We start from the raw sequence: 26778 nt of genomic DNA on the forward strand, positions 1-26778 counted from the left end.
TACAGAGAATCAAACCTAGGGCTTTCCCAACTGGTTTTGCTGTTCACTGAATAAAACCTACAGACCCATCAAAGAACTTGAAATGGATTGCACCTGAAATAAGGGAAACTTGTAAACATTAACCAAATAGCCAAGGGATCTTGTAGCTTATAGCAGCATCCCAATTAACTCAGAGTGCAGCATGACATGTCTGAACTGGCTGATTTTTAAAAATCAGTTTTTTTTTACTTAGTAGCCATTTCTGTAACTAATCTTTCTCTATTGATAGTTGCTCTCTTAACCTTCTCTTACTCCTTTAAACTACAAATGTATTGACCTGTGTCTTCGCTAGATTGATTAGCGAGACTCGCTCAATAGGTTCTGACTCAAGTTTATTCTTTTCCAGAGTCCAGAACTATAGAATTCTTTATCATTCTCTATTTCCCATTGTCCTGTGATCCTTAGGATTTTGAAAGCTAAGCATGACGCTGCTGAACCTCAACTACTTAGGTTCCCTTCCCATCGTATTGTATTTTTCAGCTTTGATCATGTCCTGTTTTGCAGGTCTTGATCAATAACCTTGCTTCTCATTTATAAAACAAAGTGTGTTGATTTTGGACAGGAAAGAGATGGGGAGATTACATTTTATTGTATTAACAGATCATCTTGTCATACAACATAGAACAGTACAGCATAGGAATAGCCCTTCGGCCCACGATGACGCCAAATGAAACTAATCCCTTCTGCGTGCCCTCGGTCCAGAGCCCTCCATTCCTTGCATATTCATGTGCTTATCTAAGAGTCCCATAAATGCCCTTGTCAAGTCTGCTGACACCACTATGCCTGGCAGTGGGTTCCAGACACCTACCACTCTGCTTGTTTTTTAAAAAAAAAACTTGCCTCTCATGTCTCACTTGAACTCTCCTTCTGCAACCCCCACCCCCTTAAATACATTGCCCCTAGTTTTAGACATTTCACCTCTGGGAAAAAGATTTGAACCGTCAACCCTATTAATGCATCTCATAATTTTATAGACTTCTATCAAGTCTCCCCTCAGCCTCCAATGCTCAAGAGAAAACAGCCTGAATTTTTGCAAATTGTCTGCTACCCTCCAGCAGTACTTAATTGGCTGTAGTGTGCTTTGGGACACCCTGAGCTCTATAAAGGTGTTATATAAATGCCATAGTTCTTGCATTTGATCTCTGTCTCTGCACTAGGAAAGGGCAAGATCAGCCAGATTTAGTCTGTTTGTACCCAGTAATTGACTTGCTGTGATCTTGATTTTTTTTAAATTTCCTCTGCCCAAACTCCTGTCCACCATGGCATAATATTGAACAGAATGCTCAGACTCACTCATTGTCTGTGATTATACCTCACAAATGAGCATTGAAATGATGCAGGGCAAATTGTAAGCACATGTCCCAGGAAATGAGGAGAGTGAATTTCGGTGAAAATAGATGGGAGAAACCTTCGAATTCCAAATAAAGAGATGTAGTAACCTGATGTTAGTTGAATCACTCTGGTATGTTATCTATAAGAAGAAGGGCTTATGCCCGAAACGTCGATTCTCCTGTTCCCTGGATGCTGCCTGACCTGCTGCGCTTTTCCAGCAACACATTTTCAGCTATGTTATCTATAGTCTGATAGACCATCCCCTTAGTGTATCATCCTTTATTCATATCCAGACCTGTGACATCGAAAATATTAATTTTAAAATACTACATATTCTGGACTTGACATTGTATTGCCAGATTCATTGGCTTATAAGCAATGAGCTTTATATAAAGGCGATAGCAAATCCCCAAACTGGGGAGACAGGTGGGGGTGAAGCACAGGTTATTAACTTGTACTTTTTTTTTCCCAGGACAACCTAAAAAATTCTGCCACAAATCAGTGCTTGACTGCATCAGGACAGAACCCAACCATGGCCTCGTGCAACTCTGCAGACCCGTATCAGCAGTGGTCTTTTATCTAGCCAGAGGGAGGAGCTGCTCCAAGGAAGCATCAGAATTGGATTAAAAGTGGACAACATTGAAGTGGCCTGATTTAAAAGCCAGCCTTTCACCATTGAACCTTTTCGTGACTGTGGATTTTGCCTCTAAGCATGGAGAGCAAAGAAATCTCGTGGATTGTGGATTTCCACAATATTTTTTCTGTGTCCCATTTGCTCTGGAATTGAAGTTATCCCCTTCTAATTATTTTATATATTTAATGTTATCTTACCCCACCTCCCCATCATTGAATATTCCACATTTAAAAATGAATATGATTTGCACTGAGAAAGAGAATACATTTGTTTTTAGGAACCTCTGCATGTTCCAGAAGATTTATGTGTCAGATTTAGGTGGATTTGGATTAGATTCAATTTACAGGTATATCAATTCAGCACTGTGACCCAAAGCAAGGCAGTAACAAAATGTGATACCATCTTATGCATTTCATGCATTATGCAGCAGGAAGTAAATGGGAATGAATTGTGCTGTCGTTTACTTCCTGTTAATGGAAGAAAGGGAGTGGGGAGATTGTTGTCTGAACTAGTGTTTTGATATTTTCTTTGTCCAAATGTGGCTGAGAATTCCTGTTGAAATTCCTCAAATTTTGGGTTGGGAAACAAATCATTTCAAATTTGATGACATTCGCTTTGATAGTCTCCACCATTCCATGCAGTCTAGCATCTCAACAAATTCCTTAAACACCATGAAACCCTAGGTGCAGCACCAGAAATACAATTATATGGGATTCCTGTTGCAAGCTGTTAATTAAGCCGGTAATTGGGAAACAGACAAGGCAGTTCTCTGAATGGTAAATGCTCAACCTAAGCCAGGCTGTCAAAATGACAAACGCAAGGAAGGGATTTTTCAACAGAGAAAAAAAAATGGGAGGACAAGTCTATTCAGAAAATCTGCAATAATGTTATTGCATGTTGGAACATAGTACTTACTGAAAAGTTTGGGCTTGGATCTTGGTCCAGTCTCTCTATCCTTGGTTTAGAATGATACACTTTCTCAATTGAAACAGTGCTGAATTTAAAACCAGTTCGGCTGAAAAGGTTGTGGATTCAACCCTGCCATCTACTTTGACAGTACAGCACTCATTCAATAGGATTGTTTCTTTGGATGAGATGTTGAACTATAACTCCATCTGCTCCCATGGTACATAAATGCAGGTTTGTTAACTCAGTTTGGAGTTTAACTATGATGAGTCATCAATGTCTTAATATAAGTTATTGTATATTTTGGCACACCATGTATCAGGGCTCTAGTCAGAGATGGCAAGAGATAGTTGTTTTCCTATGAAGTTATAAACCCCCTCTCAACTATTCACCAGGGAAAGATGTAGATAGGAAAGACATTTCTCCTGAAGGTAGTGGGATGGTAAAGTGTGTTACCTCAAAGTTAACATTTTAAATAAGAGAAGGGTACGTGGGCTGGAGACAGCACAAGGATCATGTTGAAATGGACCAGAAAAAAAAACACTGAAGCTCCTTGAATCATTCAAGTGAGACTTTTCCAGCAGAAATCTGGGGACAAATGTGTTCTGGTTTTTGATATTCTTCAATTAGTACAAATTACGAATCTCCAAAAGAATATTGTATCAAATGGGAAACTAATATTAAAGGGAAAGTGTAACCCTAATCAATGGTTGAGTCATTCCTATTCCAAGCTCTGCAAATGTGAAGCTTCCTCTGGTACTGGCACTGGTAATGTTGCTGGTGTGGAAATTCGCCTGTAGATCACTGCTGCCCTTAAACTATGCAAGCTGCATTATTGTTATTCCGAAGTACTATATTCCTTCCTGAAGGGAGATTCCATCCTGGAGGGAGCTTTCTTAGTCCAGTACCTTTTCCATTGTGTAGTTAACCTAAAATGCTTGTAACACACAATTGTAGCCCATGTTTACATCACCACATCAGGAAGATTAAACTGATGCACCTGTGCCTTGTTCTCACCAAACTGTAGGATGTGTGTTTCCCGCACTGTTTGGATTCACTTGCTGAGTCAGTGAACAGTTCCAGGTTTGCAGCTCATTAGTATGGAATTAGCTGGTTCCAGTTGAGATGGCAATGGAGCACTACAATTGAGTTGAATGTCTCTGAGTTGAAATAGTTGGCTGCAATTCCCTCTTCTAATTCTTACAAAGTGATATGCAGAATCAGGATTAACACTGAAATGGTCTGCTAACACTCACCATGCAGGCTTAGGCATTATTCCCACTTAGATAACAGTGAGGCTGGTGCCTGTGGAACCATGTCAGCAAGGAAAACCCACAGAAGGACAGAAGAAGAAATTGACAAGGGAAAATTAAAATCAAAAGTGTGCATTTAAAATTTCTGCTCAGTGACAATGGAGTAACCAACAAATGAGCAGAATGGAGCATGAGCAATTGCTGTTGCAATTGGGTTTGGATTTGTGCTTAAGTGAAGTTGACATTGTACCATGAATATAACCCAGGTGTGAAGAAGCTATCACATTAAATCATAGTAGGTATATTACAAACAGTGGCTTGTTTGTAAGCTGCAATACTGCTCTGGACTGTCCAGCCATTCGATCACTGAGCAGAGTTCTGGAATTGTCAAAACTGTTCTATCTGCGGGAGAAAGCATCTGAACCAACTTTACGGGTAAACATGGACACTTTTTTTTTCCCCTTTAGGTAGAATGCACACAGCTGCATTTCTAGAGATGAGCGCGATCAGAAAAAGTGGAATCTGTATATGAGAGTTGTATAACTTGTGTTAATTTAAATGCTTACAAACCAATTTGCACATTGTTCGATATGTATGTGTGTATTAACAGCACAGTTGAAAAGGGTTTCAGGTCATTTTGGCTAATCTAAATCCCTAAACAATTGCTTCACAGAGGTAGCCGTGCTGAGCCCACTGAACTGCATGAGGCTATTTTGACTGTGGGTTAGTGATTTCCTAATTTAATGTTTCATATTTTAATTGAAATGAAAACTATATTTTTCTAATCTTTTTAGAATATTGACTTGTAAAATGCTCTGATTTGTGATTGCACTTCTGCAAATGTGGAATTGAAATCCCACTGGTAAGCAAGCACCAAAGAACCTCTATCTTCTCCTCACAACATCATTCTGATAATAAATCATGGGGGTGATCATCCTGTACTACAGTGAGCCTAAACTTGCTCTTCCCAGATAAATTTATAATTTAGCCAACAAGGCTGCAAACAATTCAACATTCATCTGCCTAATGGGTTGTTGTTATTCTGTTTTGGACTTTGAGCTTGTTTCATACAACATAATTGTAACTGGTGTTAGGTGCCAGTTGTATTCATTACTAGAGACTGACTTAGAAACTAGAATGATCTCCAAAGGGTAGAATGTTGCTATTGCAATCTTCACCTCTCCTCTTCCCCAACTACTATCATCACTATGCTGATTTTCAATTGAATACTGATTTTTATTTTTGAAAATTGACTTTCAGGGTGTTATAATAATTTTTAAATGTGATGTCTAATTCTGAAGAACTTCACCCTCAATGTTTGTAGATCTGAAGGCTGCTATGTTGTGTACGTGTTTCCTATTGTATGTCTGTTATACAGACTACTATCTGCAGCAAGGCTAGACTGTTCTTTCAGAAATGCAGGGAATCTGGTAAAATAATTGGAAAATTGAGTAACTACCAGTGAATATTGCCAGTGCAACTTGCTGTGTTAAGAAATCCCTCTTTAAAGATGCAGGGTTACTCCCTGTTAGCTCAGTGAATAAGTACACCTTCCTCTGCACTACTAAGTCATGAAGGTCAGGGAAGGCTTAAGTTCATTTCCATCTTGTGCTTCATTAGCTGAGCAACAGCCAGGGTACTATGATCAGTTTTGATGGGGAAAAGGAGGGAAAATTAGTCAGGATGCCTGATGTTCTGACAAATACTTACTGCTTGTAACATCAAAAATAGATACTGTGGTCATACACCACATTGTGGCTAGTGGGACCTTGCTGTGTGCATTTCCTAAATTCCAACAATAGTCCAAAGTAAAAAAAAATTTAATTGACAGTAAAGCATGTTGCAATGCCCTGACACCGTGAAAGATGCTACATTGAAGAGAACAAAAGGTACTTGGTCCAGAGCAAGTATGCCCATTGGCATCCATTGATCCAAATTCCAGACAAAAAAACTGAAATCACTACAGATGCTGGAAATCTGAAACAAAAAGCGTTCTGAAGGGTCACTGGATACGAAACGTTAACTCTAATTTCTCTCTACAGCTGCTGCCAGACCTGCTGAGATTCTCCAGCAATTTCTGTTTTTTTTCGATGCTGGAATTTGGATCAGTTATTAATGAGCTAAGGGGAAAAAACTGGATGAAGAAGTCACACTGAGCTGGCACTGAACTTTCCCTAAAGGCTTCTTTACTAGCAGTTGAAACTCTTTCTAATAAATGCTGTTTCCTACTATCCAGCACCTCTGAATATTGTTTTTGTCTTATCTAATTTTGAACAAAACTTACTGTATAATAAAATCAATGTTCTAATTGTGGGAGTGTTGTTGATTATTCCCTTTTCTTAATCTATTAGTTTGATACAAATGGTGCAATGACTCTCACAGATGTGCTTAAATGTGGAGCAAAATAAGTACTTGAGAGCTTCCTGGCCTCTTCCAAAGCCAAAAGTGTTTTGCTATCAAACCTGCTCTTGCTGAGGAATAAATACATTAGGGCAAAGTGAGTTGAGGAACAGGCACCGTCTAACAACTTGTAGCTAGTCTTTGGGATAATTTGGGGAAAGGGAATAGATTATTGCATACGTTGGATATAGAATGTCCTGGTGGAGCTCATCAGATGATATAGTATGTAAATACTGCATATCATCCAGAAGATTACACATTTGATCACCTATCTATGCTAATCTTAATGGGTGTGATTGGATGCTACATGTTTTTGTACAGAGGAACATCGATTATCTGAATATCAATTATCTGAATTTTGGATTATCCGAAGGAGATCTCGAGGTCCCGGTAGAAACATTACATCAAAGACATGTTTCCAACACTGATCGTGTCTTTTGTTTACAGTGATTAAAAGTGAACTCTGCTTACTGAAATGTTACTGAGAACAGTCCTGGACATCGATGGGAGCCCAGACGCCGTCTCCAAGTGACTGACCTCCCACGCTCTCACTCTCACTCTCTCTCTCCACCCACACACTTTCCCTGGAGTTCAACACAGGGGTGTACCCTAAACCTCCCTTCCCCAGATAATCTCTCCAACATTGTCCTGTACAGGGTAAAGGTAAAACCTGTCAAAAAGTTGCAGTAAAACTTTGTGTGCGCACTATTTGGAGACTCTTTCCGACCGCCCCCCCCCCCCCCAAAAAAAAGGCAGCAGCAGTCTTACTGTTGATGTCTGGTCCGGCTGCCCTGGTGCGGGAGGGGGAGTGATCAGGGGTGGAGAGCTGCGCACGGTGTGCTGCTGTCTCATCTCCTGGACAGGGAGCGGGCCTAACAGAAAACTGAGCCCCCAGAGGAAAGGCATTGAATCAGTTAACCAAATAATCAATTATCCGAATGAAATAGGGCCTGCCCATTTCGTTCAGATAATTGAGGTTCCTCTGTATTAGGTTACTGAAGGGGTTAAAAAAATCAATAAGATTCCTCTTCTGAGTGTTATTCTGTAACTGTTGCCACAAAGCTGACGGGTGTCAAACAAATACCGGATTGGTCTCTGACACAATGTACTCAGCAACCTGCTCTCACACTCACTGTCTGGCCTCACCATGAAGTATCACTTGGTGAGCTCCTAGGATGCAGCAGGTGCTGTAGAACTGTACCCCAGCAAGATATGGCACTTTAACAAGGCGCGAACAGCATCTCCCATGAGTTTTCCTTCAACATTAGTCAAAACAGATGGAAATTATAGAAAAAGGGCCATGTGTAATCTACATGGTGTTCCTAGGTCATTTTTTTAAACCTACAGTCTGTTCCTGCAGTTGTTCTGTAAATTGCGGATCTTATGGCTATGTTGACCTACACACAGATGCTCATCAGATAATAAAATCTTTATTTGACTTTTAAAGTGTTAAAGCACTGTTTACAACTTGTGTGCTTTGCCAATTTCTTCTCTGAGTTGTATCCCTAGCTTTGTTTTTCCTTTTGAATTCCATGTGAGGCACTCATTGTGAAGCTCATTGGAAAAAACAACCTCAAAACCTTGCTGATTTAGCTTAGCTGCCTCTAATATCCAATACATATGACTCTTTTCCTATAAAATACAGGAATGAATAGTATGGATATCAGAGCATGGACACAAACAAGTTATAGGTTTGTGCATTATGTTTCATAGAATTCCTAACCGTGCGGAAACAGGAAATCTGGCCCAACAAGTCCACACTGACCCTCTGAAGAGTATCCCAACCAGACCTGTTCACCTAGTCTACACATCTCTGAACACTATGGGCAATTTAGCATGGCCAATTCACCTAACGCGCATCTTTGGATTGTGGGAGGAAACCGGAGCACCCCAGAGGAAACCCACACAGACACAGGGAGAACATACAAACTCCACACAGATAGTCACCCGAAGCTGGAATTGAAGCCGGGTCCCTGGTGCTGTGAGACAGCAGTGCTAATCACTGAACCACCGTGCCATCCTGAATTACTCCATTGAATGTGAATAGAATGAAGAACTCTTCTCAGGCTGTAATACAACGAGATCATTGACGGAAGTTAAAACACTTTTTGCAGGCATTTTCAGGGTTTCTCCATTATCACAAATACCCTGTCATGCGTGTCATTTGAAATAACAACAAAACGCTGGAAAAGCTTAGCGGGTGTCATAGTATACGTGAAAGAGAGAGCAAGAGAGTGTGATAACGCTTTTTAAGGCCCATGGGAGCCACTAATTAATCTCCCTCTGGAGCTCTTTGTGTCTGAGTTCCTTTGATAACAGGCAATGGTCTGCCTAGCCAGAACTCATCACCTAAGTCCTTTATAGAGCAGACCCAGGGATGAGTCGGCAGAACTCTGTTCTGGGCTGGAACTAGCCTATGCATGCCACAAGTAGTCGCTCTATTTTGATGTTCAACAATAAATGCTGTTCCTTTCCAGTCGGGTTTCCTGAGTTATTACAGAGAAACACTTGATGTTTCAAGATCAGTGTTCATCAAAATAGAGGAAATGTTTAAAAAAAAACAGGTTTTGAGTAAACAAAGTGAGGAAGGAGAATAAGCAAAAGGGAAGGCCTGTGAAAGGTGAAAGGCAGGAGTGAGTAAATGACAAAAAAAAAGTGCAAGGAAAAATGAAATGCCAATATTGCAAATTATGAAACAAAAGTTGGATTTACAAGAGATGTGAATAAAAAAGCTCAATCAACAATTACCATTAGGGAAAAAATGAGAATGGTCATTATGAGTTAAAGTTGTTGAACTACAGAAGGCTGTAACGTGTCCAACTGAAAGATGACGTGCTGTTCCTTAAGCTTCATTAGATTACTGCAGGATGTTAAGGAGAGACAGTGCAATATTTCTCCTTCCTTGAGGTAGTGAAGAAGGGCAAATAATTAGGCAATTTGGCCTTGGAGAGTTATATGTCCCATTCTTTCCACATCAACAATTAGATGCCAGGTGAGCAGGTCCATTTGGGACATTTAACTCCTCCAATAGTTAAGACCCTTTAGTAGTCAATTTGTGGCCTTTCAAGAGCCTCCACTTGGCACCAGCTCAACTACCAGGTTTCCTGGCAATTGGGACAGGGAGGGGTAGGCAAGGGGGTGGCTACTTAAAGTCATCACCCTGCCCTTGCCTCCAAACTGTTTGCCCCCAACCCAAAAAAAATTCTCCTCTCCCAATGAACTTTACCTTGCAAGACCTGAAAGAAAAATATCTAGCTTCTCACTGTTGGATATCCTCAAGTGACCCCTTGGAAACTAAGCCTCGAGCAATCATCTCTAGAACTAAGATGTTGCCAGCTTCTGACAACTTCTGATAAGGCAGAACATCAATATCAAGACCCAAATCTCACTAATTATCTCATGACTAGGTGATTGGAGCTCAATTTGGGGAGCTTTCTGTCACCACTGAACGTCTCCACCTCCAAACCTGGGTGCTGGTGTATTGAATCTCAACAAGCAAGTTCAGCAAAGCAGAGTGGAGAGTGAAAATAACAGGCAACCGGAAGCTTGACTCGTGATTTAAACCAAGATGTTCTACAAAGTGATCATCCAATCTCTATTTGGTCTCCTCAATGTGGAGAGACTGCATTGTGACTACCAGTGTACTAAATTGAAAGTACGAGTAAATCATTCCATCTGAAAGCAGTGTCTAGAGACTTGGACAGTGGGAAGGGAGAAAGAGGAAAGGTAGGTGTTGCAGCTTGTGCATTTTAATGGGTAGATGGTACTGGAAGGGGAGAGCCATTAAGAATGAAGAAGAATGGCCGAGGTCGCCATGTAGGGAATGGTCTCTGGAATGCTGAAAGGGAATACAAGGATGTGTTTGGTAGCGATGTCAAGTTGAGGCGGCAGAGTATGATCTGTTCAATGTGGAGGCTGGTCGGGTGAAAATAAGGACAAGGGGAATTTTGTTGTGATTCTGAGAAGGAGAGGAAAGAGTTAAGAGCAGAAGAGTATAAAATGGAACAAATGTGATTGAAGATGAGATGGTGGGTAGAGGAAAAGAATAGTGATATTGTCAGAACACCTGTGACAGACAAAGAAACAGACAGAGTGAAATAGAACCCTTGCAGGCAACAGGTGGGAGAAGGTAGAGTCAACATAGTTGTAGGAGATAATGGATATTGGTTGATAGGCTACTAACGAAAATGGAACTAGAGGGTGAAGGAACAACAAAGTCTGAGGTGGACCATTGAAAGGGTGGAAATTAAAAGTAAAGCTAATTAAATCTTGCAGTCTGGGGTAACAGTTTGAAATGGTGCCAATACAATCATCAATGTACTCGAAAAGGAGGGATCTTGTTATTTGGAGATTTTATTTAATCAATCTGCTCAGAGATGCTATGACACACCTCTGCAGCAGGTGGGATTTGAATCCAGGCCTTTTGATCCAAAGGTAAGGACATTGCCACTGCACCACAAGAGCCCTTTCCCTTATTAATTGTATTGTATGTTAGCAGTGTTAATAGCTCCTTGCTTTATTGCTCATTTCAGTTGCTCTCATTTTTTAAAATGCTGTATTCATTTCACAGTTTAGCAAGCTAAACAACATGATTCTATTTGCAATTTGCATCAACTAAAAAATTGCAATTAACAGGGAAACTATGTACACATTATCAGAAAGAAGGAACTTCCAATTGTATAGCACTGTTTACGTCCTGTGGACAAAAATGCCAATTTGCGCATGAGAACCCCTCAGAACAGAAATAAGATAATTGACCAGATTGTCTGTTTTTAGTGATATTGGTTGCAAGATAAATGTTACTCAGAAAATTGGGACAATGATCCAATTTATTTGAAATGATGCCATCTAAAAAGGCACAGAGGAGTTTACATCCAAAAGGTAGCACCTGTGAAAGGACTGCACTCCCTCAATATTGCACTGGACTGTTGGCTTAGACTATATATTCAACTCCTCAAGTGTGCCTTGTAAGGGATAAAAATGCTACCACAAAACCATGGCTGACCCGCTAATTGGGTCACGTTAATCAGAATAGCAGCACTGTAATGACTTCAATGGCCCTGAGGAAGGGAAAGTCATCTAGGCATCATTCCCCATCCCATCATCCCACTCCCCTGTATTATCCAGTACTGGGTGGAAGGTCTGGACAAAATTGTAATGCACCCTGCATCAAATAGTTTATGCCATTAGGTGTACAGATTCACATGTAAATAACAGCCACCTGAACAATGTACAAGATGGTGACAGGCAGCTTTAAACTTGTACCCAAGCAAGAAGTGCTAGGGGAGATAAAATAAATTATTAATTTATTTGTTGTTTGAATTGAAATCAGCTGGAATCCTTCACATATTAACAGTGATATTACAAAAACTAATGATGCATATTACAAATGTATCTCACTACAGTCACTACCTTTCCCACAATTAATAGATTAATTGACACACTACTGCCAATTCTTTAGATTAGAAAACAGTATTAAAGCGAAGGCACAGTGCGAGATCAGTCGCTGCACACAGCCAGCAGAGCTACCAAAATGTTGAGATTGGTAATCTTGGTGAGCCTTGCCTTGCTTGGTGAGTAGAAACATTTGCATCTTACAGTATAACTGATGTTGAGTAACATTAATTTGGTCAACATGGGCCGAAATTGGTTCAGTGTGATTGAGATTCCTCAGCTTCATTTTATATGAACTTTACAATCACTTCTATGTTCACATTGAGGACATGGAGGTTTTCTTTCCACTTCAGAGAATATCCTATGAAGTAACTCCAAGAGAAGGTATTGTATAGATCACTTCCCTGCTATACAGGGATATAGCTGGTCCAGTCAGACCAAAAGATTGTATTTTCTCTCATTATCTAATAGAGAAAACCTTTTGGGAATAATGATCTGAAGCACCCCTCCTCAGACATGAGCACATGATGCACACTGTCATTACAGTGGAATAGTTGGGGGAATACTTTATTGCCAAAGTTGCCCATCTTTCAGATGAGTTGTTAAACCGAGGCCCTTTCGGGTGGAGATTTAAAGATCCACTCCACTATTGGAAACTGAGAAGGGAGATTTTCCAGAGTCCTGACCAACATTTATTCTTCAACCAACATAGCTAAAGCATAGATGAATTGGATTGTTATCTCAACGCTGTTTGTGGGAATGTGTTATGCACACATTAGCTGTCATATTTACCTACAAATTAACAGTGACTACATTTCAGAAGTACAGTATTTCATTTGCTGTGAGGTGTTTTTGAACATCCTGAGGGTGTGAAAGGCATGATTTAAATACAAGTTTTGACTTTTTATCAAATGGGGAAATAATGCACACCAGAACAGCTGTCAACAGTTAAGTGACTCAACTGTGCATGTGTCCCACCTGAAGGCAGTGAAGCGTACTCAAGACCAATATTACCATATCCTATATTTTAGTGTTATTCCTGAAATACTCATTGTCGAGCACATAACTACATATTCCACTGTCTCATTATTCAGTTGCATAAAAATTTAAACTCCACTGAGCAATGACTGACTCTCAAGAATATAATCCATCCTTAGTCACTGTATGAGTGACATACACTTTAGATGAAGTGGCAAGATTTGACACATGCACAACAGATTTATTCATAAAATGGTGTTTTAATTTTATAATGTAGGGCAGTGCTTTGAAACGCCACGTATCATTGGAGGAGTTGAATCTCAGCCCAATGCTTGGCCATGGCAGGTATGAAATGTTTACTGTTTTTTTTCTTTCTGCAATAATGACATTTAACAACTAATAATTTAACAATATCTGCACTGTATGATTCTCTGAATTACTTGATTTAGAAGAGGAAGCCAATTCTGTCAGACAAATAGGAATCTGTGTGTCACAAGCTTATATCAATTAAAGAACTATTTCTTATATTTTTATGAAATAATTTTCAGATCTTTTTAAGTATTTTCTCAATGAACATGAAAGAAATATTTCAAAATTAAATGTGCTAGACTAATAATCCATTTTTTTTTAAACAGGTTTCACTTCAAGGCTTATCTAGTTACTGGTATCATACATGCGGAGGCAGTCTGGTTCATCCCAGATGGGTGATGACTGCCGGTCACTGTGTAGACATGTAATTATTTTAATTCTCATTTCACTCTTTGACTCTTACAAGTGTTGTAGCTTATAGCCTGCCCCACATCATTTGTGAATCCTACTGCAACATTTACAAACTCCCTGCCGTCCTTTTGAGGCCTATTTCCTTTCTCTTTTCTATAACTCTGTTCTGTCACCTTTACTTCATATTCTTTCTCCTTCCTGAGCATTTGCTGTATCTATCTTTTACCAAAAGTCTAATGGAATTTTATTGGAACTCAAACAAGATTTGTAATGTCTTTTTAGGGCTTTGTGGACCTTACTTATTGTTTTCTCTCTTCAGACTGAATCTGTCCATTAGAAACATTTTAAATTTGCACAGATGATAGGCGGCTGTATAAAATAAATGAAAGGGAGTTGCATGAATCTTCATTGCTTAAAGCCTGGAATGGTATAAGGTGCGTTATCTAGCTCAAGAGTTGCCCAAGGACATACCCAATGTCCTTGTGATATCATGGAAATACACTAAGCATAGGGAAGCTATTTCCCCACGAAGAGCAAAGATCAGTGAGCCAGTCAACCCTGGGTCACTTTATTGCATCTCTGGGTACACAGATCTGACAAAACCCTGAAAGAAAATTGTCAATCCACTCATTCACATAGCCAATTACTCAGAAAATAATTTGATGCAAAGAATAACCGAACAGTAGTTATCACTAGGTATGCTTTGCTTGCCTTCCCATCACCTTGGTGGGGCTCATGGAGTCACAGAGTCATACAGCATGGAAACAGACCCTTCAGTCCAACTAGTCCACACTGACCATGTTCCCAAATCGTCCCACTTGCCTGTGTTGAGCCCATATCCGTCCAAACCTTTCCTATTCATGTACTTATCGAAATGTCTTTTCAACATTGTAACTGTACCTGCATCCACCACTTCCTCTGGCAGTTCATTCCACACTTGAACCACTCTCTGTGTTTATAATGCTGTCCATCATGTCCTTTTTAAAACTTTCTCCTCTCACCTTAAAAAGATTTCCCTTAGTTTTGAAGTCCTCCACCCTAGGGAAAAGACCCTTACTACTTACCTTATCATGTCCCTCATGATTTTATAAATTTCTATAAAGTCACCCCTCAACTTACTCCGCTCTAGTGAAAAAGGTCCCAGCCTATCCAACCTATTTTTATAACTCAAACCCTCCATTCCCAGCAACATCCTGGTAAATCATTTCTAAACCCCCTCCAATTTAATAATATCCTTCCAATAGCAGGGTCATATTTCTTTCATGCGCTCTGATTTTACAAGATGGAAAATATCAATCATTGTGTACTGTATCTGCTTAGTCTTTTATATTATTGTCCTTTGTGCAAATCTCTTTTTTTTTTTGTCTTTGTTTATCATGATGAAGATCTCAAAATTATTTGGAAATGTATGGCCACTAACCAAGGGGTTCCAGTTTGTGATGCTAAACAAATCAGTTTTGAGTGAGTTAGAATCTCACCCTTCATTGTGATCCATTTTAAAATAATACAGTCAATTTCTTTTGTTCATAAACAGGCCAGGTTTGGTATACCGTGTTGCATTGGGTGACCACAACATTTATGAGACAGAAGGCCCTGAACAGTACATATTAGTTGATAAAGTTGTGCTGAATAAGAAGTGGACTGGAGACCTTTCTGTTGGGTAAGTACAACATAAGGCAAATTATTTATCTTTGAGCAATGGAATAATATTTAAAATGTCTCATGGAGACTGAAGATATACAATAGTTCTGCTTCGGAATTAGGAAATGCCTCCTCATTAATCTGATAATTTAAGTCACAAGTGAAGTGTAGTCAATAGCCATAGGTATCCATCTTGTTGTGCAGTTATATCAAAAATAATATAGGTGGACACAGCTTTGTTCAATCTGAAGCAGAATAAAGGCAGTTAAGTATAATATCAGGCCACAAACAAGATCATCACAACAGAGTAATTGTGCATTTTACTCCAGTTACATATGCTGATCTTAAAAAGGAAATGATTGACACAACAAAAAGCTCAGCATTCTTGGTTTACTTTATAGAGCACCTAATGGCGTGTTTCATTAGCTAGATAATGAGATATGTCAAATTCTGTAATTAATTAAAACACTGAAAAACTATTTTATGCCATGTAGACATGACATTGCAATGGTTCGCCTTGCTGAAGAGGCAATTCTCAATGACAAAGTCCAGCTTGCATTACTGCCACAAAAGGGAGAGATTCTGCCAAATGACTACCTGTGCTTTGCCACTGGATGGGGTTACAAATTTAGTAAGTGCTTTTGGATTTATGCTTGAATATTATTCTATTATAGAAATTATAAGGAGATAATTTATCTTTCATTTGTATTGGAGATTGGCTCTTTAAATTGAGCTAATTGTGTTAGCTCGCTGGCAAAACATGAGCTTCATAAAAATGCTCAATTGAAGAAAAGCAACAGTATTTTGCCTGGATAAAATTCTTAAATTTATTACTCATCTGGGAATTGGAAAGAAACAAGAAAACAAAGCAAACAGGATCTTATTTTTAACATACTTCGTGTTGAACCAAAGTTGAGCAAAAGATTAAAATAAATAATTGCCAGTTGCTGCAATAGATTTCTACTTTCTCCTTTCCTCCCTATGACTTTGCATCAAAATTAACCCTGGTTATAAGGGTCATAAATAAAATGATATTGAGGCAATGTTGATCATTTCACATCACAAAACTGCCCTATTTCAGACTAACCAACATTCACAGGTCATCAATATGATCCAGAAATTCAGATGCAGATCCAGCAGCTGAACCCCAGCAAATGCCCGTTGATCTGTTTGTTGAATCAACACCAAGAGGTTGCAGGTTCAGGCAAGGGAGCTTAGGATAATGTATGAAGCTCAGAGAAAACAAGAATGACAAATTCAGAGTGAGATGATCAGAGAAAAATATAGACTAAACCAAGATAAATTGAAAAGAGGAAACATAGGATTCATTGGATGTTTTTTCTCTGATATAGATGGTGGGGAAGTTAGTTCTACTCTTCAGCAGGTTCCCATTCGGATTGTGGACTACAAAACCTGTTCCAGACCTGACCTTTGGGGCTACTATGTCAATGACATCATGGTGTGTGCAGGCGGAGATGGTTTCGTCTCAGGCTGTCAGGTAATGGTGTCGGATGTTTTCCTTCCACAGGACAAAATAGTAATCTATAACAGTTTATATTAAGGTATACAGCCTTTTATAGACAATGCCAGAGGAAACTGCAGTAAATGTGAAATAAATGCTTGATCAGTACAACTGACTCACAGAACCCAGAGCTATATTGTCAGCTGGTTATGAGAATGCAATGGGGAAAACAGTAGTGAAAATGTCAACCAGCATTTTTGGATTTCCGATCATCATTCATTCACAAATCACAAATAAAAGTTGTAAGGAGATGATATGGTGAAATTAATCTGTAGGCTGGCCGTTCACACCAAGAACCTGGATTTGAATCCAGCCCTGATCTACATGGAAAAGTTCTTCTTTCTGTGTGCCTGTTATAAAAGTGTAAATGAGAAAGACATTTGGGTGGTCTGAACTAAATGACCTGTCTCACTCAGACTACTGTGACAAACAAATGTTCAGTAGTACTCTTGTGGCTATTTTGAAGTTTATTGAAAGGCACATTAAGATAATTCAGGAATCTGGTTTTAACAACACCCATATCTACCAATCTAAAACACGAGACAAAAAAACTGACACACTTCAAAATAAGGAGAAAGTGAGGACTGCAGATGCTGGAGATCATAGTCAAAAGGTGTGGTGCTAGAAAAGCACAGCAGGTCAGACAACATCCAAGGAGCAGGAGAGTTGACATTTCGGGCATAAGCTCTTAATGGCGGGGGGAGAGGGGGAGACAAGGGGACTGAGATAAATGGGAGGAAGGGGTGGGGCTGGGGGAAAGGTAGCTGGGAAGGCAATATGTAGATGAAGATGTGATAGATCGGAGCAGAGGCTGGAGCAGATAGGTGGGAAGGAAGATGGACAGGTAGGACAGTTCAAGAGGGCGGTGCCGAGTTGGAGAGTTGGATCTGGAATAAGGTGGGGGGAGGGGAGATGAGGAAACTGGTGAAATCGACATTGATGCCCTGGGGTTCAAGGCTCCCAAGGCAGAAGATGAGATGTTTCTCCTCCAGGCATTGGATGGCTTGGATTTGGTTGTGGAGGAGGCCCAGGACTTGCATGTCCTTGGAGGAGTGGAAGGGGGAGTTGAAGTGGTCGGCCACAAGGCGGTGGGGCTGTTGGGTGCGTGTGTCCCGGAAATGTTCCCTGAACCATTCCGCAAGTTGGCGTCCTGTCGCCCCAATGTAGAGGAGACCACATCGGGAGCAACAGACACAGTAGATAAAACTACTGATAGCTCATAAACAGCTCTGAATATAGACCCCTGTGACCAATGCTAGTGCTTTACTGAAATTGGATTAATTAAACGTCATTCTGCTGCACAGGATTTGGTCATTTCCCAATATTTTCAGAATCACTTTATGAAATTTGATTTGCCTTTTGCAGAAAACCAAAACCTAATGTAGGCATCTCTGACAGATGAAAAGTTCAAATGAGGGTGCAGTGGAACATGAACTTGCAATGTAAACAGCAGGTATAAATGCAAGGTTCACTTGTATGTATTGGAGGGTGTGATGGGGGAGCCATTAGTATACAAAAAAGGACTGTTTGGAATGACAGACCTGGAAATTTCTGATGGGAAATGTGAGAACTGAAGATGGAGATTTATTTCCTTGGCTCTTCCTGATAAATACTATATTTTAAAATATTTCTTTGGCGCATTTTCCAGCATTTTAAAGACTCTATAGTTCTGCTATTGCAGCCAAAAAATAGTGAATTCAGTATACTAGATCCCACAGTGAGTCCAGCAATAATGCAATTTAAATTGAAAAAAGATGTGCTACAATATTTTCAGAAATGCACAGTAAAGGCATTCTAGGACCACCTGGGGTGTGACACAACAGACAACCTGAGCTGAATTTTCTATAGGCAAAAGCTAGGCGCAGGGAGTCTCTATCTCTATTGCCTATCAACACTGGAGCACAAGTAGGCCATTCAGCCCAGTGATGTCACCACAAAGATGTGGCTGCATGGGGATCAGGACTGGCAACTAAATATCTGACGATACACGTCCTATTGAAGAAACAGGCAGCGGGGTGCAGTTGCCTTGTTTATAAGATATGAAATTAAAATCAATAGCAAAAAATGATAAAGAGTTGGAAGGCATAGAATCTGTGTGGGTAGGGTTGAGGAATCGCAAAGGAAAAAAGACCCTGATGGGAAGTTATGAGGAAGGGTCAGTCAACCCGAAATATTAGCTCCGATTTCTCTCCACAGATGCTGCCAGATCAGCTGAGCTTTTCCAGCAATTTCTGTTTTTGTTTCTGATTTACAGCATCCACAGTTCTTTTGGTTTTTAGACTCTGATGGGAGTTGTGCACAGGCCTCCTAACTGTAGTCAGGATGTAGGGCAGAAAATCAATCAGGAAATAGTAAAGACATGTGAGAAAGGTACTGTTACAATAATCATAAGGGACTTCAATATTTCGGTGGACTGAGAATATCAGTTTGGTCGTGGATCCCAAGAAAAAGAATGTATATGAGATGGTTTTCTGGAGCAGCTTGTGGTAGAGCCCATTAGGGAACAGGCAATTCTGGATTGGTAATGTGTAATGTGGCAGACTTGATTAGGGAGCTAAAGGTGAAGGAACCCCTTGGGGGCAGTGACCATGATATGTTGGAATTCACCCTGCAATTTGAGAGGAAGAAATTGTAATCAGATGCAATGACTACAAGGGCATGAGGGAGCACTGGCCAGAGTTGATTGGAAGGGGAACCTCACCGGAAAGACAGTGGAACTCATTGTTGCAGAAGGCTGTGGAGGCCAAGTCATTGAGTGATAGGTTCTTTTTTCTTAATCCAATAATGGGATGAGGGTGTCACTGGCTAGGCTATCCCTAATTGCCCAGAGGGCAGTTAAGAGTCATCTGCTGTGGGAGCCAAATTTTTTTCCCAACAATCAATAATGGTTTCACGGTCATCATTAATTCAGATTTTTATTGAATTCAAATTCCACCATCTGCCAAGGCAGGAATTTAACCAAACATTACCTGAGTCTCTGGATTAACAGTCCAGTAAAAATACCACTAGGCCATTGTCTCTTGATTAGTAAGTGGATTAAAGTTTATGGGGAGAAGGAAGGAGAATGGGGTTGAGAAACATATCCGCCATGATCAAATGCTGGAGCAGACTCCATGTGCTGAATGGCCTAATTCTCTCCTATATCTTATGGTCTTACGGTCATCGAGTCTGCTCTGCCATTCAATGAAGTCATGTCTGATCTGATAATCCTCAATTTCACTTTCCTATCTTTTCCATATAACCCTTGATTCCCTTAATGAATAAACATCTGTCTATCTCATCCTGAATATCCTTAACAGGAGTTAGAGACAGATGTGTGAAGAAGTGTTTTGCCTGAAACGCTGACTTCTCCACCTCCTGATGCTGCCTGACTTGCTGTGTTCTTCCAGCCTCCTGTTTGTCTACTTTGAATGTAATGATCCAGCCTCAACAGCCCTCTGTGGTAAAGAATTCCACAGATTCACTACTCTCTGAGAGAAGAAATTCCTTCTCATCTCCCTACTCTATGGACCTCTAGAGTTTCTCATATGTATATTGTGATAAAAGTAAAAGCTACATAAGATTCTAGGAGCTTTGGGGCTCACACATATTCCTCTTGCCAGGATAAAGACTGCAACGGCACTCTGGAACTCTGAGAGTCTATGTGACTGAAACTAAATCCTACTCATCAATCTTAGGAAAGGAGAGCTTGGTACTGTTCTCCTTGCTAATCTGCAATAACCTCCCCTCTCCCAACCATCCCCACTGCCTCTGTAGTGCAGAAGTCAAACACTGACAGTGGTATCTGATGCAATGTCTTCTGGAATGTACATTTTATATGACTGTCTCACAATTTGCATCATTTTCTCCAGTATTTTTGCATTAGTCCCTCCAGTATACAAGTTTGTTGCATATCCTTGCTTGATTTGATTTTATAATTTTCAGTATCTAGTACTCTGTATATATACAGTTCAATTAACATGCATAATTTCTATGGTGGGTGATGGTAGATTATCCCATCTAAAGAATTGAAGCACTTGCATACCTTTGGGTAACAGACTTCAACGCACGTTAACACAGGTGCTGTCCACACAGAATTGCCAAATAGGCAAGCACAAAATTTACACAGCTGCATAAATACTATACGGTGTGCAGTGATATTTCTGCTGCATTCAAGGGGATGGCCTTGGGGCAATGACTCGCAGGCATGTTATGTGTCGGTAAGCGCTAATATGTAGCCTAAATAAATAAAAGCTCTCAATGTGAATTGCTGATGGTGGCCTGTTGGGAAACTTGCTGCACATTTTTTTTAAAAACAACTGTCGCTAACTCTGCCTTGCTCAAAAAGCTGGTTCAACTGTTCAACTGTTAAAATACTGGGACAATGGTTCCTTTGCCAATACTTGTTTGATGCATCAAATGGCTTGAGATACAGTGCAAGAATCATCTGGTCGCATTGCTGCTCATACGCACAAGCTCCATATAACTATAAATACAAAAATATATTTTTGGAATACTCAGGCGCTATCTGAGCACAACAAAAACGGTATATTAAGCACTGAGCAAAAGCGGATAAACAAACAGAAGCCTGCACATCCTGACTAATGCTAATCTGTATTGTTGCTAAACCTGAACTCAACAATGAAAACAAACAATGCTGAAAATACTCAGTAGGTGGCAACATCTATTGCGAGAGAAACATTTCAGGGCTGTAACTCTGTCTGAATATCATCATTGTAAAGATCATTGACCTGAAAAGTTAACACTGTTGCATTCTCCACAGATTGAGGGAGTAGTTCAAGAGAAGCTTCTCTCAGGAAATGAAATGGGCAGGATACAACTTCTGTCCGGATAAATTACACATACCATGTGGGTTCGATGATTCATTGACTCAAGCTGTACCATGCTTTCTCTCCCTATATTTGAACAGCGAGAATAGAATTTAGAAGAATAGAATGGCAACGGAATTTCTCTTCTTTCTCACACAGGGAGATTCTGGTGGTCCTCTGAACTGTGAGAAAGATGGGAAGTTCTATGTTCATGGAGTGACCAGCTTCATCTATGCAGGAGGATGCAGGTTCTACATGAAACCAACAGTCTGGACCCGTGTCTCAGCTGAGATAGATTGGATCAATGAGGTGAGTTAAGATTTTTAATTCTTGTAATAATATATCAACATACAACAATACTCTCTAAATATATAGATTTGCTTTAAAAATTATCCAATTGAGATTTAAGTCACCAATATCTATCACTATTCAGTTAAAATCAGTCGATTCTTTTTTATCTCCATTACACTTTAAAACTATTTGGACCACACAGCAATGCTAGGCAGGAGTGAATTAGCAAACCCAGACAATTTTCTGGAGGCTAGACTCACTTCAATGGACCACTATCTCGAACAGTTCAACAATGGGGAGCACTTAATAGTGTGCAGTCCTAATGACAGTGCCTGCCACATTACTATTTATAAAAAAGCTTACGGTCACACAGAGATCAATAAACAGCCAGAGTGGGGATACAAGAAAGAGTGTTAAGGCCAGGGCAATGGGCTAATTTACAAATGGGCTGTAGTAGTAGGGAACCATAATGGATGGTATTCTGATAATGAGATCAAATGGGTAAAATCAGCATAATTTAAACTTATTTCATGAATTTCTAAAAGTCACATAAAATTTATAGGTTAGAGACTGTTTCCAAAAGTGAAGCAGGCCTGATAATTCAAAACTGACAAGTCAGAAGCAAATGGGTAGAGGGCCTGCAGAAATTGTATTTAAATTAATCACATTGCACATATCATTAAAGCCAATGTGAGGCAAAGTTATGAGTGGCAGTCAATTTAATCAAACACAGTTGAAAGGACAAAGGTTGCAGAAACAATGAACATGTCTTTAATAATCACGTAAATCATGTTTTATTTTTCAGGTCATCACTAAAGGTTGATCATTGAAGGGCAGTTATTCATATCTGAGATCTGGAGCTTTGCTATATGTATCAATAAATTTCCATCAATAAAGTACATTTAAATCAAAATGCTTCTCAAAATGAATGTTTTTTCTGGCTTATTCTGTGGACTAGTTGCAACAGGTGTGGGTGGGATTATCGGGCTTCAGATGTTGTGCTGCACTGTGCTGACATTATGCAATCTTAATTTAAGTTCTATATACAGTTGTTCTGTACTCTTGGAACATAGCACATGGTATGCCTGAAACATGCATGGGTAGGGGTTGCAGGCTATTCAGCAACAGCTCTTAAAAGACTGCTGATCTTTAAAAGGGAACTGGCTGCAAATTTAAAACATGGCAAAAGCAAAGCACAAAGGCAGTACAATACTATTCAAAAATGGTGCTTTATAAGTACTAATTATAAGGACAAATCTTTTTGGTGAAAAAAGATATTCTCAGTCAAGAATCCTGCCAGGGTAGTCTGGATGAAGATCACTAAGTGAGTCACTGCTATCTGAACTGTGGCCCAACACAAGGTAGTATTTGGTATATGCAAGGCTGCCAAAGTTTGCTGACAATTTGCAAAGAAAAAATAATTGTCTTCCAAGCATGTTAATAAAATTTCACTGTAAGCATCACCAAGAAAATTCTCATTTCTGACATCTTAAGAGCTTAATCGGCAAAAGATGTGCTGAGCCTACATCCTGAAAGTCAGTGTGGGCGTCTCACCACTTTTTCGGGCAGCACACAAGACACCCACAAACTCTAAAGATTCCACTCACAAGAAAGTGTTGCCTCTGAACACTTGGGTCACACACACATTATGTTTCCTTGATTTAAGAATATCAACTATTTGAGTTTTTTGTGAAGATTTGTAGCTCAGGTTGAGGTTCAGGTTGTAAGTTTGCTTGCTGAGCCAAAAGATTTGTTCTCAGATGTTGCGTCACCATGCTAGGTAACATCATCAGTGAGCCTTTGTTGAAGTGCTGGTGTACTGTCCCGCTTTCTATTTATGTATCTGGTCTGTTGTGGTGGGTGATATCACTTCCAGTTCTTTTTCTGAGATTTTGGTAAATGGGGTCCAAATCATTGTGTTTATTGATGGTGTTCCAGTTTGAATGCCAGGCCTCTAGGAATTCCCATGCATGTCTTTGTTTAGCCTGTCCCAGGATGGATGTATTGTCCCAGTCGAACTGGTGTCCCTCATTGTCTGTGTGTAAGGATACTAGTGATAGTTGATCATGTCTTTTGATGACTAGTTGGTACTTGTATATGCTGGTGACTAGTTTCCTGCTAGTCTCTCCAATGTAATGTTTGATGCAGTCCTGTGGGGTATTTTGTACTTGACATTCATTCTACGGGTTGTTGGTACAGGGTCCTTTAGATTCATCAAGAATTGCTTCAGTGTGTTGGTAGGTTTGTGGGCTACCATGATGCCGAGGGGCTGGAGTAGTCTGGTTGTCATCTCCGTGATGCCTTTAATGTATGATAGTGTGGCTAGAGTCTCTAGGAGAAAGTGAGGACTGCAGATGCTGGAGATCAGAGCTGAAAAATGTGTTGCTGGAAAAGCGCAGCAGGTCAGGCAGCATCCAAGGAGCAGGAGAATCGATGTTTAGGTGTGTTGTGTCTTCCTGTTTAGGTTAGTTATGTAGGAATTGGCAGACTGTGCTTATCAGGCACCCGATGTTCTTGAATACGTTGTATAGGTGTTTTTCTTTGGCATCACGTAGTTCCTGGGTGCTGCAGTGTGTTGTAGCTCGTTTAAATAACGTCCTGATGCAGCTCCATTTGTGGATGTTGGGGTGATTGCTCCTGTAGTTGAGTACCTGGTCAGTGTGTGTCACTTTCCTGTCGATGCTGGTCTGCAGCTCTCCATTGGCTTTTCATTCTACTGTGACATCTAAGAAGGGGAGTCTATGCATACAGGCCTGGCATTCAAACCGGAACTCCATCAATAAACACATGGATTTGGACCTTATTTACCAATCTCTCAGAAAAAGAACTGGAAGTGATATCACCCACCACAACAGACCAGATACATGAATAAAAAGCAGGACAGTACACCAGCGCTTCAACAAAGGCTCACTGATGATGTTACCTAGCATGGTGGCAAAACGTCTGAGAATAAATCTTCCAGCTCAGCGAGCAAACGTACAACCTGAATATCAACGATATTAACAATAAACACAGTAAATGCTGGAGAAACTCAGCAGATATATAAATGTTATTGTTTATATGATTAATATTCTAACGATATTAACACATTGATTTTTCAGGGGTTCTATATTTCAAATGTGATGTCAGATATCCAACTATGCAGGTGCAAAAGAGTCCACTTTACTATTTGAAGAAGAACAAAGAGTGCCCTTTGTGTCTTGTCCAACATTCTCCTTCAACCAAATGCCCCAAAAACAGATTAACTGGTCATTTACTCATTTGCTGGAGCTGGATTCTTGCTTGGTGCATATTGGTTGTTGTTCTTGCTTACAAAAGAACATTGTTTACTACAAAAGTAATCCATTGCCTGTGAAGTGTTTTGGGTTATCTGGAGGGCATGACTGTCACATAAGAACAGGTTCTTCTTATCCTAGCATCTGTCCCTGTTCCATCTGCTTACAGGAGAATGATGCACTTAACCAGCACGGCTGAATGAAGATAAGAGGAGATTAACAAAGGTGCAAATCAGTGACTTAGCTTTAACGTCACAGTATTACAATTATATCAGGACATTTTGCATGCATGCATTCACTCAAAGGCACGCAATGCATCAAAAATCATAATGTTGCTTTGCCATGTAAAGCTATATTTTACTCGAGTTTTACTGATATCTGATTGCCAACACTCATAAATATGCTTTTGTTCTTTTCCTCTAGGTGTTCAAGAGGTGTTAGTGCCAGAATACAATGGTCAACCTTAACCAAGCACCTCACAATACTTTTAGTTTATAGTGGTAATCAGTAGATTCAAGATTGAATTTAAAATAATAGGAACTATGATGGATCACAGAAAGGAACACATTTAGGTACATGGCATGAATGAAGAATTGCAACTGTAGGTGGAATTTGAGGCAGCACCAACTGCCATCCAAAGGGGTCAGCTTGAGGACCCCTGCAACTGTTCAGCCTTGGTATTTGGACATCTTGGGGCCTGTCTACAAATAAATTTCTGCAGTTAGGAACAGCATTCTACTGCATATTTCTAAGACGTACTGGCTAATCAACTGCTCAAGCTGCTCTAATTACAGTTAGAAACAAGTCTCTATGACAATAGCACATTATTTCTCCTTATCCGTCTCAAATTCTATGCAGCCTTTGGAACAGTTGACCTGACCATTTTCCTCCAAAAACACCTCATCATTTTATTGTTCCAGAGAACTACCCCTACCTATGCAGCTGCATTTATACTTATACATCGTAACCATGACAACAAAGCAATGGCTTCCCTTCCCAATGTTTAGTGGAGGAAACTGGAAGATCAGAAGTATTGCGCACCATGACCACAAGCTCTTTTTCTTGCTAATAACTCGCACACACTCAGGCTGTACCAGACTGTTTGCAATTTCAGCCTTCTATTCGCCCACCAGGGAGATGAGATGGCTCAGTTGATAGCATCTATGCCTAAGATGTTCTAGACTTAAGTCCACTCCAGGATTTGTTGGCCATGGAAGGTTTGCTCATGGCATGACTCAACAGATTAATAAACAGCCAGCTAATCCTTCCAACACTTCTCCCTCATAGTGAAAATGAGTGCAGGATATGAAGTAAACAATTTTAGATTAGATTAGATTGCCTACAGAGGAAACAGGCCATTTGGCCCAACAAGTCCACATTGACCCTCCAAAGAGTAACCCACCCAGATCCATTCCAGTACCCTATATTTACCTTTGACTAATGCACCTAACACTATGGACAATTTCGCATGACCAATTCACCTGAGCTGCACATCTTTGGATTGTGGGAGGAAACAGGAATAAACCCACGCAGACATGGGGAGAATATGCAAACTCCACACAGACAGTCGTCCGAGGGTGGAATC

General features: G+C 40.0%; 2 protein-coding genes across 8 annotated transcripts in view; both read left to right on the forward strand.

Annotated features, from left to right (window-relative positions):
- The window catches only part of LOC122543355 (polypeptide N-acetylgalactosaminyltransferase 6-like), an 88771-nt gene extending 82299 nt beyond the window's left edge, over nucleotides 1–6472 (forward strand). For all 7 annotated transcript variants that reach the window (XM_043681955.1, XM_043681949.1, XM_043681948.1 and 4 more), the window contains one exon: nucleotides 1844–6472. In XM_043681955.1, the coding sequence (XP_043537890.1) occupies nucleotides 1844–1954 (111 nt within the window). In that variant the 3' untranslated portion in view covers nucleotides 1955–6472. The remainder of the gene's footprint in view (nucleotides 1–1843) is intronic.
- Nucleotides 6473–12097: 5625 nt separating this feature from the next.
- LOC122543357 (elastase-1-like) lies at nucleotides 12098–22831 on the forward strand. The gene is made up of 8 exons (XM_043681959.1): nucleotides 12098–12137; nucleotides 13214–13281; nucleotides 13572–13669; nucleotides 15191–15316; nucleotides 15792–15928; nucleotides 16650–16795; nucleotides 21787–21936; nucleotides 22724–22831. Exons 1-8 carry the CDS (start codon nucleotides 12098–12100, stop codon nucleotides 22739–22741), a joined length of 783 nt encoding a protein of 260 aa, XP_043537894.1. The 3' UTR covers nucleotides 22742–22831.
- The last annotated feature ends 3947 nt before the right edge of the window (nucleotides 22832–26778 follow it).

Source organism: Chiloscyllium plagiosum, chromosome 43 (genome assembly GCF_004010195.1).
Source record: "Chiloscyllium plagiosum isolate BGI_BamShark_2017 chromosome 43, ASM401019v2, whole genome shotgun sequence".
Lineage (NCBI taxonomy): Eukaryota > Metazoa > Chordata > Chondrichthyes > Orectolobiformes > Hemiscylliidae > Chiloscyllium > Chiloscyllium plagiosum.

Coding starts and splice junctions, on each gene's coding strand:
- LOC122543357 (XM_043681959.1), top strand. CDS start 12,098: ATGTTGAGATTGGTAATCTTGGTGAGCCTTGCCTTGCTTG. Junction 13,670..15,190: donor GCCGGTCACTGTGTAGACAT/GTAATTATTTTA, acceptor GTTCATAAACAG/GCCAGGTTTGGTATACCGTG. Junction 16,796..21,786: donor GTTTCGTCTCAGGCTGTCAG/GTAATGGTGTCG, acceptor TTTCTCACACAG/GGAGATTCTGGTGGTCCTCT.